Raw genomic sequence first — 14,615 nt, forward strand, 5'->3', positions numbered from 1 at the left:
ACTAAAGATCCCTTTTTAATGTTAAAGAACACAGTTAACAATTAGGCTCTTTTGGGAAACAGATTTCCCCAATTCCTAGCAAATATAAGTGACTGGAATACTATACCAGGTTCAGTGCAGAAAACAGAATTCACTCTAGGTATATGAGTCTTAAGGACTTTGGATGTTCACACACTCATGGAAGAGTGGGAAGAACAGAAGTCGGGAGGCCAGCTGCTACGGTTCCTACCTTCACATCTGTCATCGTCATGATTGCCAACACTCGTGAGGATGGTGACTGGACATTGGTACACTTAACATCTGTTGGGACTTGCTTGCCAAACACAACAATAGCTAGAACATGGCCTCTGCCTTCCTACCCACCTGCATCATGTTGGCAGAACCCCAGCTGCACCCAAAACTCTAGCAGCAGGAGAGTGTAAATGTAGTTCCTTGCATTCTAGCCCCTGTGACACCGGAGGGAATTTACAAGAGGTGGGATGGGGTGCTGGGTGCCCAAAGACAAGATCCATTAAGCAAATTCCACAAATCAATATAGGCCTATTTATTATGACTTGGTATTATTTTTTTTTTAATTTTTAACATTTATTTATATTTGAGAGAGAGCAGAGCACAAGCAGGTGAGGGGCAGAGAGAGAGGGAGACACAGAATCCAAAGGGGGCTCCAGGCTCCAAGCTGTCAGCACAGAGCCCGATGGAGGGCTGGAACTCATGAATTGTGAGATCATGATCTGAGCCTAAGTCAGACGCTTAACTGACTCAGCCACTCAGGCGCCCAGTATTATTTTCTAACACTACAATAAGCAGGTCAGAAATTGGATGCCTTCTATCAGAGTTCCTATGGGATACAGGGTATTGGGCAGCTGTAGATGGTTTTCCAGTAGAGGTTTTAAAAATGTCTGTGACCTGGGGGCGCCTGGGTGGCGCAGTCGGTTGGGCGTCCGACTTCAGCCAGGTCACGATCTCATGGTCCATGGGTTCGAGCCCCGCGTCGGGCTCTGGGCTGATGGCCCAGAGCCTGGAGCCTGTTTCCGATTCTGTGTCTCCCTCTCTCTCTGCCCCTCCCCCGTTCATGCTCTGTCTCGCTCTGTCCCAAAAATAAAATAAAAAACGTTGAAAAAAAAAAAATTAAAAAAAAAAAAAAATGTCTGTGACCTGGGGTGCTTGAGGCTCAGTCATTTGAGCGTCTGATTCTTGGTTTCTGTTCAAGTCATGATTTCATGGTTGGTGAGTTCAAGCCCCACATCGGGCTCTGCACTGACAGCACGGAGCTTGCTTGGGATTCTCTCTCTCAAAATAAATAAACTTTAAAAACATTAAAAAATAAAAAAATAGAAATGTTTGGCCACCTAATGGCTCTTCATTTTGCAGAAACTGTTTCCTCTTGACATTTGTCAGCAAATACATTGTAGAAAACAGGCTTCTCTAATCACATAGTTTTATAAGGATTGTATTTCACGTACTTTTTCCGCTCTAGGCAATATGACCCAGGGTGTGTTTCCCAGAGGAAAGATGACACCATTTGGCCAAACCTGTACCTTCCAGTTCCCTCTTGAAAATGTATCTTTCTACTGAGCAGAATTAATTTCACAATGTGGCTGAAGACTGCTTTGTAAAGTGCCTTATCAACAGAATAAATGAATCCAAGTTTAAATTCACCAAAGTTACTTCTCTTCTTCTGTATATTGGCTAGCAGTTTAATCTTCTAGGTGGCTTTTTGATCTAGGACAGAAGCACTATATCTTCTGGTTTGGAAATTTTCTTAATTTGATTTTGCTCTATATAATAGTGCTAAGAAGTAATAGTTAGAATTAAGTTTGATTGTGAGATATAAATCCTAAAATAATAGCTTATACCCAATAAAATGTACTTCTCTCTCATGTGTGCAGTGTCTGAAGGTGAGTGGCCCAGAGCTCGTATGACCGAGTTTCACCGAGATCACTGTGCTGCCACACCAGAGTGTGGCCTTCATCCTTGTGGTCCTGGTAGGGAGTATCAGCATTCCAGGCAGAATGGCTAATGGGGAAAAGTGAGGGTAAAGGGCATGTGCCCACGGTCTTCAGGAAGGTTTTGAGAGACTGTAGGATTACACTTCCATGCCACTGGCTAGCATTTAGTCATATGCTCTCAACTTGACTGCCAGCGGGAGCAGGGAAATGCAGTTTTTACTCTGGGTACCATGTGACCTGTCAATACTCTATTGTGTTGGGAAAAGCTGAGAGAGGGTGCAGTAGGGGCAATGAGCAGTCTATGCCACATCAAACTTTAATGCAAACATAAAACATTTTTTAAAGTTTATTTATTTTTGAGAGATAGACAGAATGTGAGCAGGGTAGAGGCAGAGAGAGAGACATACACAGAATTGGAAGCAGGCTCCAGGCTCTGAGCTGTCAGCACAGAGCCCAACGTGGGGCTCAGACTCACGAGTCATGAGATCGTGACCTGAGCTGAAGTCAGACGCTCAACCTACTGAGCCACCAAGGTGCCCCTAAACATTTACTTTTGAAGAGTATCAGAATACTTTTAAAAAAAGATTTTTTTTTTCAGGAAAGGACATTAAGTTTTACTGTTTGACCTGAAGTGTTATTTACCATAAGTGGCACAAATGCCTTTAATAGAAAAGCTTACTCAGTATTTCCAGCTGGGTTAGCATGAACATATTGTCTCCTGCTGCAACTCTCACAGTAAGGGGAGTCTTTTCACTTTGTGCCCCTAGCAGGTTTCCCTGATCTGAGTTGTTCTAGAGGTGTTCTAGAGTTTGGTGTAGAAACAGGTCAAGAGACTGGGGTTGTGCATGACGGATCAGTAGAAGAAAAGGGAGCGGGGCCACCTGGGGGGCTCAGTTGGTTGAGCAACCGACTCTTGGTTTTGGCTCAGGTCATGATCTCACGGTTCATGGGATTTGTTTGTGGGATCAAGCCCTGCTTTGGGCTCCGCGCTGACAGCATGGAGCCTACTTGGGATTTCCTCCCTCCCTCTCTCTCCACCCCTCCCCTGCTTGCTTGTGCTCTCTCAAAATAAATAATAAATTTACCAAAGAAAGTGAGAGAAACCAGGAGGCATGAGGAGGGGCTGGAGGGGGAGAGGAGATTCAGCAGGTAATTTTCCCTCTCTCTTATCACTTCCTGTTTCATCACGATGAAATTTGTTTTCTGCTCTCAGGATTCCTGGGCCACTGTGAGAAGCAGGAGAATGGAAACAGGAGGAGGAAGTTGAAGGCCGGGGAGCCCTTGGGTGCTGCCAGATCTATAGGAAGTAGTAAAGGCTGCTGTAAATATTGAGTGCTGAGGCACCAAGCATGATGAAAACATCACCTTATTTTTTTCCCTCAACAATCCTGTGAAGCAGTCATTGTCAACTCCACTTCACCAAGGAGGTGAAACACCCAGAAAGTTAAAGTAACTCCCCAGAGTCGCACAGCTGGTGAGAGGTAAAGTCAGAATTCAAATCCATGTTGTGTCTACTGGCTAACCTGATGTCTCACTGAGAAAATGAGATTATCCAAACACCTCAGGCTCAGGCCAACTTTCTTCCAAGATGGCTTGCTCAATGAAGGTATAACTTGGGTTCCATAATTACTAGTTAAAGGTGAGGAATGACAGAGGTCAAGAAAGGGAGAATGAAAAAGAGAGGCACCGTACCTCTGAAGTGATTTTACTCCACACCTACTGTTTGGCTGAGCATCCGCTTTACCATCTTCTTTCATCAGATTCTCTTTGAAATCACGACTACTGGTTTAACTGCAGTTCCTAGCTCTTCTATCCTCTTTGTCCACAAACCCTCACAGACTTTGTCCTAAATGCAATAGCCACGGCAGCCAAACTTGCACTTTTACCAGCAGTGTTTAAGCACACACTTCTCTTAGAGGCCAAATGAAGACAGTTTGCTAACAAATGTATTTTTTCCTCTTTGAGTGTCCCTACAGATGGCAGGCAATGGTGGTTGACTATTCTACAGCCCTTTTTGTCCTTGCTCAATTAAACCCTGACTTTGTTCAAGTATTCCCCGTCCCTGAATTTCGGGAGAGGCAGGCCCAGACTTGGGCGAAATGTGCCTAGTTTGAGAAAGGAACAGTAGCTTCATTTTCCTAACTAGGAGTTGAGTTAGGAAATGACCAGTGATATAATTCTGGGTGATACGAAATGAGGGATATCTGATGGAGGGTTCCGGGAAAGTTTTCTTCACTTATTGAAAAAAGGAGGCAAGAAAGGAATGCTTACTCTTCTGGCCTTAGGAAATGGCCCTGAAATGATGGGATGTTTGGAACTGCTACAACCATTTTGTCAACATGGAGACATCAACCAGGGGCGAATGCTGAGGATAGCAGAGCAGAAAGACTAAAGGAATCTAGATTCTTTTTATTTCTTTAAAGTTTATTTATTTTGAGAGAGAGAGAGAGAGAGAGAGAGAGCAAGCAAGCGAGCGAGCATGAGCAGGATAGGGGCAGAGAGAAAGGGAGAGAGGACCCTAAGCAGTCTCCACACTGCCAGTGCAGAGCCCAACGCGGAACTCGAACTCACGAACTATGAGATCATGACCTGAGCCGAAACCAAGAGTCAACGCTGACCAACCCACCCAGGAGCCCCAGAAATCTAGATTCTTGATGACTTCAATGAGCTGCTGAAATAAGCAAGCCCAAGCCTGAACATGGTCTTATTGTTACATGACATAAAAACATTAATTGTTTAAGTCACTTGAGTTGAACTTTTTTGTACCTAAATGCAAATGAAGCATTGTAAGTGGTAAAGTAGGAGAAACAGGACAGGAGATGAGGAACTGGGTCACAGTAGGTGTGAGTCACCAAAAGAGGTGGGAATGTGCTACTTAATATGTCACACGTAATTCTTATAGAAAGCTGTTCAGGCAATACCACAAAAATAGATTACTTCTATATTTTAAATTAGGACCTGCAAAAATCTCCAATTAGAGCAAGAGGTAAAACAAATTCATGAGGAAAAATGTCTTTGTCAGTTTTCTAAATATTAAAATTTTTACACACTCTTATTAAAGGATATCAATTGTGACGACTCCCTCTGGCTAAAAATGAAGGTATCTTCTTAATAATCCTCTGCCTCCCAGGCTAACCATTCTTGTTTTATGAGAAAGCCCTATTCCAGAAGATCTGTAGGAGTCTAGAGCTGCCCAGCTGTCACCCTATAGCATGATGAAGTTCATTCTCCAGGAAATGAAATGAATTTTCTTTTCCCAGATAATGCAAAGGATACTTTTAACTGTGCAAGTGTCCATCACAGGGAAGTCTGTTTTGCTTTGATCTGTGAGCACTTCCTCATAAAAGTGCATCTCACTGGTCCTTAGCTCTAGGAATAATTGTTCAATACATGTATGTTGAAAGATAATTAAAAGTGGAACTCTTCCTCTTTTTTTTCCCCCTAAAGTAAAACACCGAAAGGATTAGTTGTTACTGGGAAGAACATCCTATTATAGTTGTAGGAAAATTTGCAAGTTTGGACTTGTTTTTTATTCCTTGCCAGATGCATTGTATCTTAGTAGCTTAGAGGCAAAATTCAGGCTTCTGAGAGATTTAACTGCTTCTTGGTGTGAGATTTATGACAAGGTTTGATCAGCTGGATGTAGGAATGTCTGTTGCTGCCTCAGCCTGCTCCTCTGGGCTAATAACTGCCTTCTGAGTTATTTTCCTGTCTGCAGATTCCCGCCACTCCAGGTGGGAATGAAACAACATGTTGAAGAAGCTTCTGAGAAGTCTTACAATCAATCTTTGTAAAACTCAGCCCTTCCCAAACGTATTTGATTATGGGATATTCCTTTTCATAGAACACCTGTAAATACCTCCCCAAAGACTTGTGTCCTGAGGAACAGACATTCAGAATCATTTGTCTGGACCGTGTTTGTTTTCCTCATTTTTACCTGGCCTTCTAAGTGGTGTGTGTGTGTGTGTGTGTGTGTGTGTGTGTGTGTGTGTGTGTTCTGGAGGTGGAGGAGATTGGGGCTTTTAACGAACTAACCATATCTGAAAAGACAAATTCAAAAGAGACAGATTAAAAAGAAAAGAACCTCCAAACCAGGGAATTCCAAGTAATGTAAGTTAGCATTTATTGGCTGCATACTGTCAGACGCTTTTTTTTTTTAAATTTTTTTTTTCAACGTTTATTTATTTGTGGGACAGAGAGAGACAGAGCATGAACGGGGGAGGGGCAGAGAGAGAGGGAGACACAGAATCAGAAACAGGCTCCAGGCTCTGAGCCATCAGCCCAGAGCCCGACGCGGGGCTCGAACTCACGGACCGCGAGATCGTGACCTGGCTGAAGTCGGACACTTAACCGACTGCACCACCCAGGCGCCCCATTAAAATTTTTTTTAAATATTTAGTTTTAAGAGAGCGAGAGAGACAGAGTGTGAGCAGGGGACTGGTAGAGAGACAGGGGGAGACAGAAGCCCAAGCAGGCTCCAGGTTCTGACCTGACGCAGGATCATGACCTGAGCTGAAGTCGGATGCTCAACCAGCTGAGCCACCTAGGCACCCCTGTCAGACACTGTTTTAAATACTTTACAACTATGAACACATTTAACCCTCAAAAGAACCCAATGAAGTAATACTACTATCATTCTCACCTATCAGATAAAGAAGGCTGAGACTCCGAGTAAGAAATTTGCCCCAGCTATCAAATGGGGAAGTCACACTTTGTGCTCAGACTGTCTGGTTCTAGAATGAGTCCTCTTCACCATTATGTCAGACTGCCCGCTTAACTCTTCAAAGAGATCCCCACATTCCCCAGCATGGAGACACATCTTCCATTCTTGGTCTCCAAGGAACCCCTGGTGAGGAGCTAACCCACCTGGCTTTATATGGCCTGCCAGCACTTTTGGGCTGTTTCTTTGGAATGTAACCTCTCTCTGCTTCACATCATTTTCATGTGTAAATGTAAAAAAAAAAAAAAAAAAAAAAAAAAAAAAAAAAAAGAAAGAAAGAAAGAAAGAAAGAAAAAGAAAGGAGTATATACTTCACAAGGAGTCTGTGAGGGGTGCTCCATACATGTCACTACTGTCTACTCAGACCTACTCTCCCAGGTCTCTACCTACCGGCCCTGGTCTGTCCTCTACTTGGTTAAAGACTGACAACTTTTATACAATGGTCCTTCAGGTATTTAAAGACAGGTAACATGGCACCTTTCTTCCAGGCAAACTATTGCTGGATTCTTTAACTGTGTCTCCTGACTATGGCTTCAGAATGCTTTCCCTTCAGCTCTTAAACAGCTCTTTTACCAACGTACGGCATTTTGATCTCTTTCCTGAATATATCATATGAAGAGTTTTCCTTTTTCTTATAGTCCTTAAAAGGTTGAAGTTTATTTCATGAGAGATGAAACTGTCAGGACCACTGTAAACTAAAACGTTACAGCTAAAGGAGAATTTTATTTGGAAAATTCTGTTTCCTTTTTTAAAATTTATTTTCTCTTCCACAACAAATACTTTAATGCAACGGTTACTGGGGTGAGTTACAGGGTGATGCTGAACTGAATGAGTGACTGCATATTTTTCTTCTCTGTCACTTTAAGGAGGACCTGACCAGATGCCCTCTAAATTCTGTCTTAATCCTCAGATCCTGATTTGAGGCTTCTGCAATTTTGTTCCAAGTACAAACACGCTGAAGTCATCCTCATTTCAAAGCATAAGTTCTTTACACATTTTAGAGGAAATTTCCTTTATAACTACAGTACAAATAAGTTGTATGTATATGTATATAAGGATATATTTAAATATATGTATTTTCTATTTCCTTTTTTTATTCTAAGAAATTGCTTCTTCGGAGGGTGATTGCATTTGTTTTAAAGAGGTTTATCTATCTTCTAATGCTGCTTCTTTTCCCGTTTGACATGTTAATCCCCTATCTTGCCAGATAACCCTTTGGTGACTTCCATCAGATATAAACAAATGTTCCCAGCGATGGAAATCCAGGGCAGCAACCTTCTATATTCCAGAATGCCATTAAGAATTCTTGACAAGGCAGCAGCCCTTTGGAACTCTCAGCACAAATACACGAAAAGACCCTGCTCAGCCTGTCAGTTCCCTTGATGACATGGGCAAGGTCAGGATATGCATTTAAAAAAAAAAAGAACTTTTTGTGTGGAACTGTGATCCAATGGATATTCAACCACACAAGGATCTCCTCAGAGGTGTCTACAAAGTAGTGAGGTTTTGGTAATCAGGGTGAACAAAGCAGGACATGGGGATCAGACAGAGTCTATCCTTTCAGGGTCACAGACCCACTCAAATTTACTAAAATCTAACACATTCGTAGGTCTCTCCTTTTTTACAAGCTTTAGTCATTAGCCAGTCCCATTTTCTTATAGGAAGTATTTGTTAGTAAAGAATTTAGGCATTAATTAGGGAAGGAATAGAAATAATCACAAAGTATTAAATCCTTAGCAACTGAAGTTTATAAGGTCAAGTCCTCAAATGTCATGTCAATCATACCACATATGCCACAATACACAATAATCAGACATACACAGATACCAATGCAGGCAACATTATTTTGCCTCCTAAAACTTTGTGTTTAAAGTCATTGAAGGCTTTACTAGTGCTTTAAAAACCATAGAAACTTCTTGAACATACTTCAGTTATCTGGAGGAATAAATATGCTCCAAATGCTGTATTCATCAAAACTCTGAAAAAACAGATGATTTCTCTCTTTAGTATTAAAAATTGACATCTGGGGGCGCCTGGGTGACTCAGTTGGTTAAGCGTCCGACTTCAGCTCAGGTCATGACCTCATGGTTTGTGGGTTTGAGACCCATATCAGGCTCTGTGCTGAAAGCTCAGAACCTGGAGTCTCCTTCGGATTCTGTGTCTCCCTTTCTCTCTGCCCATCCCCGCCCGTTCTCTCTCTCTCTCTCTCAAAAATAAACATTTAAAAATTTAAAAAAGAAATTGGTATTTAATTTCATTTTGAACTAGGTTAGAAACCTAAGTCTTATCCATTGAGCTTTTAAAATTAAAATAATTTTAATGCCTAAATGTAATAAAGACTTAACTACACATTCAAATTGAAAATGGGAATTTATTTTCTATTACACTTTTCTGGCCAAAAGGAGCTGAAAGACATTTTTCCTTCCTACTTTCTTACAGCAAACATTGTTGGATTTTTTTTAAAAAAGCAAAATATAACAGAATTGTAACTGAGAAGACTAATTCTATGGAAATGGTATTAATCAGAGCTCAGTTAAAAGAACACTTGACAGAGTGTTTGCTTCGACAAACGAGGTTGTCAACTTTTCAACATTAGTGTTTCTCATATCATTTCTGGGTGGCCTTGAAATATTTTCCCTCAATATAACGTCTTCATTTTTTGCTCTAGAGTTTCCTTCATTTAAAATAATGGCTTGAGGAAGATCACATGAGATTTAGAGGCTCTGCGCTATTTTTTTAAATGTTGGGCAAAGTTGGGCTGGTTGATGATGCAATTCATTAAAATGAGCTGTGTTTTCAGTGCCCTGGGCTCACCCAGCTGTTTGAGAGGTTTGGTTCCTTTTGGAGCTGAAGAATATAGAGTCCATTTTTCTATCAGCCCATGGCAGTAACTGAAAAAGTCCAGGAGATAGATCACACTGAATCCTACTATTCAGAAGAGATTTGCATTTAATGGTGTTGTTATTCATATTTTCCTTGAGCAAGAAAAGCATTTACACGGTGTTTAGAGGGAACACTGAATTTCATAAGCACAGTTGCCTTTGAAAAGATTTTTAAAGTTGCTATGATCACTTCATTTCAATTTCACTTTCTTAGAGTCATGCACGCTGTGATCTAAAACTTTTAAGTTCATTTAAAATCAGAGAAAAAATATTCAAGAGGATAAAAACAAGCATAGAGTAAACAAACATATAATTTTGCCATTAACATTTCTTCCTGGATAACTCTGTCAGTATTCTTCATCATTTCCATTCTGTTTCAACACCGCAGAACCACGCACACGTAGCTCAAAGGTGAAACAACGTTCGTTTGAGTGACAAAACATGGAGACCGGAAAGGAACGTAAATGTAAATCAAACTTTTAAAATCCTAGTCATACAATGACTTCTTTCCTTATTCTGTTACGTCCATTCCACATGAATCCACGTTTTGCTTCCAGGAGGCCCTGTGCCATAAGCCCTGATCACAAAGACCGCTACCAGTGGAGGATAAAATCAAGCCTGTTACCAGTGCCTAGTGGTAGCAAACTTGCAAAAGTCTTCTGGAAAACTAATAAAATTATTATTCTGGTTATTTGTGTTCTGGATTCTGGGGACCATGGAAATAGAAAAGGATAAGAAACAGGGCATGCTTTTTTGAGGTTTCTTGGGCTGGGAAGTAGAAAAATAGGTGTTTTCCTCTGGGGCTTTTTTATGGCTGCGGATGGTTGAGATTTCGGAGAGCTCTGTTTCATTTTCTCAGTCTTTAAGGGAGTGGTAGGCTTTGGCAGTCCGGCTGTTGACAAAATCTGTCTTCTTAAACTGAGCCTTTGGAATAAGCAAACAGATATGTGAAAGGTAACAACACTGTCATCCAAGAAAATGCAGTTTAAAAAAAAAATTTTTTTTTTGAGAGAGAGAGAGAGAGAGGGAGGGAGGGAGGGAGGGAGGGAGGGAGAGGGAGAGAGAACACGAGCAGGGGAGCGGCAGAGAGAGGGGGGTACAGAGGATCTGAAGAGGGCTCTGCACTGACAGTAGAGAGCCTGATATGGGGCCCAAACTCATGAACCATGAGATCATGACCTGAGCCAAAGTCGGTTCAACCCACTGAGCCACCCAGGTGCCCCAAGAAAATGCTAAATGTTTTTAGTGATCTCTCACCAGGGGACCACTATTATCTGCCTATTAACTGCAACACTCACCTTTCTAGTGTGCTTACCTTCTTGTAGGCATTATGGAGCTCCGTGTGCGTCCACAGAGAATAGAGGAGAACAGAAGCAGCTTTACTTGCCTTGTTGGAGGCATAACTGAAAAAAGGAAGAAAGCATTCTGAGATCAGTGAGAGTGTGTCAGGCTTCTGGATACTGCCTCAGACATTCCATAAATCTTTAACTGCTGTTGTTTGGTGGCCATCCATTAAGTCAGGTCACTCACCATGACAAGAGAATTGGATGGTGAGCTTTGAAGGCCAGGGGCCACACTAGGTTAAAAAAACTACTTTTTTCATCTTTTAAAACCACTAGCACAGGGCTATCAGTTTATAGAGCATATTCCTAATATTTATAAGGAATATGTCCTTAGATTCCATAAATCCTTGAATTAACTTACAAAATAAAATTTGTATATTTGTATACACTATTTCCATTTATTTTATATTACATTAAACACAATTAAATATGTTTATATTAAATATTATACATATACTATTTGTAGAATAGAAATATATTTGTATGTTTATAACATATATTTATAGAATACAAATGCAGAAAAGCAGGACTGAAAAACATATATACCTCCTACACTACTCTATGAATTAGGAGTGATATTTTCAAGTTAATAAATTCTTGAAACATTTAAAATAGTTTCAAAATTTCTTTGTTCTTGTATAGAGCAAATGGAAAATGCACTCCTCTTATATAGCCAAGTCACCACAGAAATGAACACTGTACTTATTAGTTTTTGATGTTTTACTTTTAAATTTGTACTGAACTTCCTATTTCTGGCTAAGGTTCTCTGCTTTCTTAGAGCTCTCTCTTTTCCATCACCTCAAATTGCATATGGCCAAATTTTGTCTTCTAACAAAGAAACAAAGCTTTTTTTCTAATGTTTATTTATTTTGAGATACAGAGTGCGTGAGCAGGGAGAGGAAGAGAGGGAGAGTGAGAATCTCAAGCAGGCTCCACACTGTCAGTGCAGAGCCCAATGTGGGACTCGAACTCACAAACCATGAGATCATGACCTGAGCTGAAATTGTTGGACGCTTAACCAACTGAGTCACCCAGGGGCCCCCAAAGAAACAAAGATTTAATTTTTCATATCATGGGTGTTTGTAAACAGGCAACCATGAACTAAAAATGCAGTACTGTATGGAGAAGCACATCTTGGGGTCATTCTTTGGCTAAGAGCCTTTCTCTTCCATACCAGACTTGTATGAAGGGGAAGCCAAATCAGCACCTCACAGATTCTTTTAGTACTTCATGGAGTTCTTGGACTCACTTGCTAATACTGAAGTACCCATAAATCCATGAAGACTATGGGTCTCTGATATCTAAAATTGGAAAGTGTTCTTGAATTGCAAATGTTTTATATTCATAGTTTATCAATTGGTTGTTTGGCATTTTGAAATTATTTATTTGAAAAAAAAAATGCTATATATGGCAACTTACTTCCAGTCTAGCCCTTAAATTACAGGTCAGTTACCCAACACTCTCACAAGGACGGAAAAGCAGGCACATCTGGTAGAAGCTCCTTGTTGATTTTTTTTTTTTTTTTTTTTTTTTGGAGACAGGGCATATGAGGACTGGTTCACAAATGGACGGACACTCAAGGCAAAAAGTAAGTAACAGAGTCAGACATCCCCATTTGTTGCTAAGCTATAAGAAGTTTCCAAAAGTTCTCATGTGCTTATGTCTGAATACTCAAGTAATTAAAATCATAGGTCTTACTGAGATTTGCTTAGGAGCATGGATGACTACTCGGAATAGTCATTTCTGTTTTATACAGTAATCATTCAATCTTTCCACAAATTAAGTAACTGCTCTCTGCCAGGCGCTGGAGACACGTGGATATTCTGACTCGGGGAACTCACATTCTAACCAGTGCTCCGTTTTATCCTATGACTCTGAATATGGTCTTCCTTCCCTATGAGGCTTGCCAGAGTGGGGCTGCAGAGCACAAGTACTCCAGGATACCACAGACCCCTAGGCTTGCCCCTGTGTGGCCAAGCACACATTTGTCTACTATAGGTAAAGTCTGTTTGCTTTGCAACTCATTATAATTGGGCTGTAACATTTCTTCTCTTGCTTGGTTATTTATAAAAGTAACTTGTATTTAACAAGTCAAACAGTTCAGAATTGTATAAAGAGAAAAATATAATAATCTTCATGCCCTCTTTGGATCCCATGTCTCTAAATTAACTAATAATAATGATTTTGTTATACAAGGTTTTTCATTCTCTTCCTCATTTTTTTTTTAATGGGGAAAATTTAAAGACACAGAAACAGCGATGTGGAATGACTTATATGCATTAGAACTTCTATTCTCAAAAGGGAATAAGACGTGGAAGAAATGTGATAGAGAAAACCAAGAAAGCAAGAATTTGATTATGTTGCCTCCTACTTCTTGTGTTATTACTGCTTCTTTTAAGCCACTGGGGTGATACTGGCTCCAGATTTAAGTGAGGAAAAGGGCAATCCCTGTCCACAGGACTTCCACATTGCCTATATTCTCCTATTCTTAAATCATAGTTATGGCTCTGGGAAATAAATGAATTTGTTAGGTCAATAAAAGGCTGGAATGTGCTACCCAGAGAAGATATGGCATTTGACTAGCTTGATACTTCATTTAAAATTTTTTTAAATTGTTTTTATTTTTAAGGTTTTTTTTTTTTTAATGTTTACTTATTTTTGAGAGAGAGAGAGAGAGAGAGAGAACGAACGCGAGCTGGGGAGGGGCAGAGAGAGAAGGACACACAGAATCCAGAGCAGGTTCCAGGCTCTGAGCTGTCAGCACAGGGCCTGACATGGCTCAAGTGCATGAACCAGGAGATCATGAGCCAAAGTCAGATGCTTAACCGACTGAGCCACCCAGGTGCCCCTAATTTTTTAATTTTTAATTTTATTTTTGAGAGAGAGATTGAGAGAGAGCGTGAGAGCAAGCATGAGCAGGGGTGGGGGGGCAGAGAGAGAGAGGGAGACAAAGAATGGACACAGGCTCCAGGCTCTGGGCTGTCAGCACAGAGCCTGATGCAGGGCTCAAACTCACTAACTGTGAGACCATGACCTGAGCAGAAGTCGGACGCTTAACCAACTGAACCACCCAGGTGCCTCTAGCTGGATACTTTAGAAGATAATGGGCAACTATTCAGCTTGGAGAATTCAGTCTTTCACTTGCTTGATTACTAAGGATTGAACCAAATGATTTGGCCCAGCGTTACAATCTCGTTCTTTGGCCATGTTACCCATGGTCCTCAATGATTGCATATTCACAGCTAGATTTACAGATGGGTGTTGGGAGTGGTAGTGAGGAAAGGGAAGAGAGCCAACAGGCAGATACTACAGGACTTACACATCGCCTGAGCTGATAGTCATGATTTTCTGCAGGCCCCCGGTGTTTAGAAGGTCCCGTGCATTCTGGTAACTATTTTGGATTATATTGTTCAACGTGTAGCAGGCAGAGGCTGTAGTCTCAATGAGAAGGTCAGTACTCGGGACTGTGTCAGGAATTATGGAAACCAAATCAGGTAGAGTTTCTTTGGCTATAAAATGAAAGAAGAAGAATACTTGATTAAAAAGGTTGTCTCTAAACCCGAACATCCCAAGATATTTTGGGTAAAGAATATTTTAAAAAGAAACACAACTGGTTAAGAAATATATGGAAAGATGTAATCTCTCTATTATTCAATTTTTAAAAAGATTCTTAAAAAGAGGATACTCAGTGCTCAGTACACTGGAAATCTTTTGATAGAAA

The 14,615-nt window shown here is 40.7% G+C and overlaps 1 protein-coding gene across 1 annotated transcript in view; it reads right to left on the minus strand.

Annotated features, from left to right (window-relative positions):
• Nucleotides 1–9,020: 9,020 nt before the first annotated feature.
• PKP2 (plakophilin 2) overlaps nt 9,021–14,615 on the minus strand; it is a 94,933-nt gene continuing 89,338 nt past the window's right edge. The window contains exons 11-13 of the mRNA XM_047868415.1: nt 14,214–14,403; nt 10,867–10,954; nt 9,021–10,475 (exon numbers count right to left, since the gene is read on the minus strand). Coding sequence (XP_047724371.1) covers nt 10,407–10,475; nt 10,867–10,954; nt 14,214–14,403 — 347 coding nt within the window. The 3' untranslated portion in view covers nt 9,021–10,406. The remainder of the gene's footprint in view (nt 10,476–10,866; nt 10,955–14,213; nt 14,404–14,615) is intronic.

The sequence above is a fragment of the Prionailurus viverrinus genome, chromosome B4 (assembly GCF_022837055.1).
Source record: "Prionailurus viverrinus isolate Anna chromosome B4, UM_Priviv_1.0, whole genome shotgun sequence".
Lineage (NCBI taxonomy): Eukaryota > Metazoa > Chordata > Mammalia > Carnivora > Felidae > Prionailurus > Prionailurus viverrinus.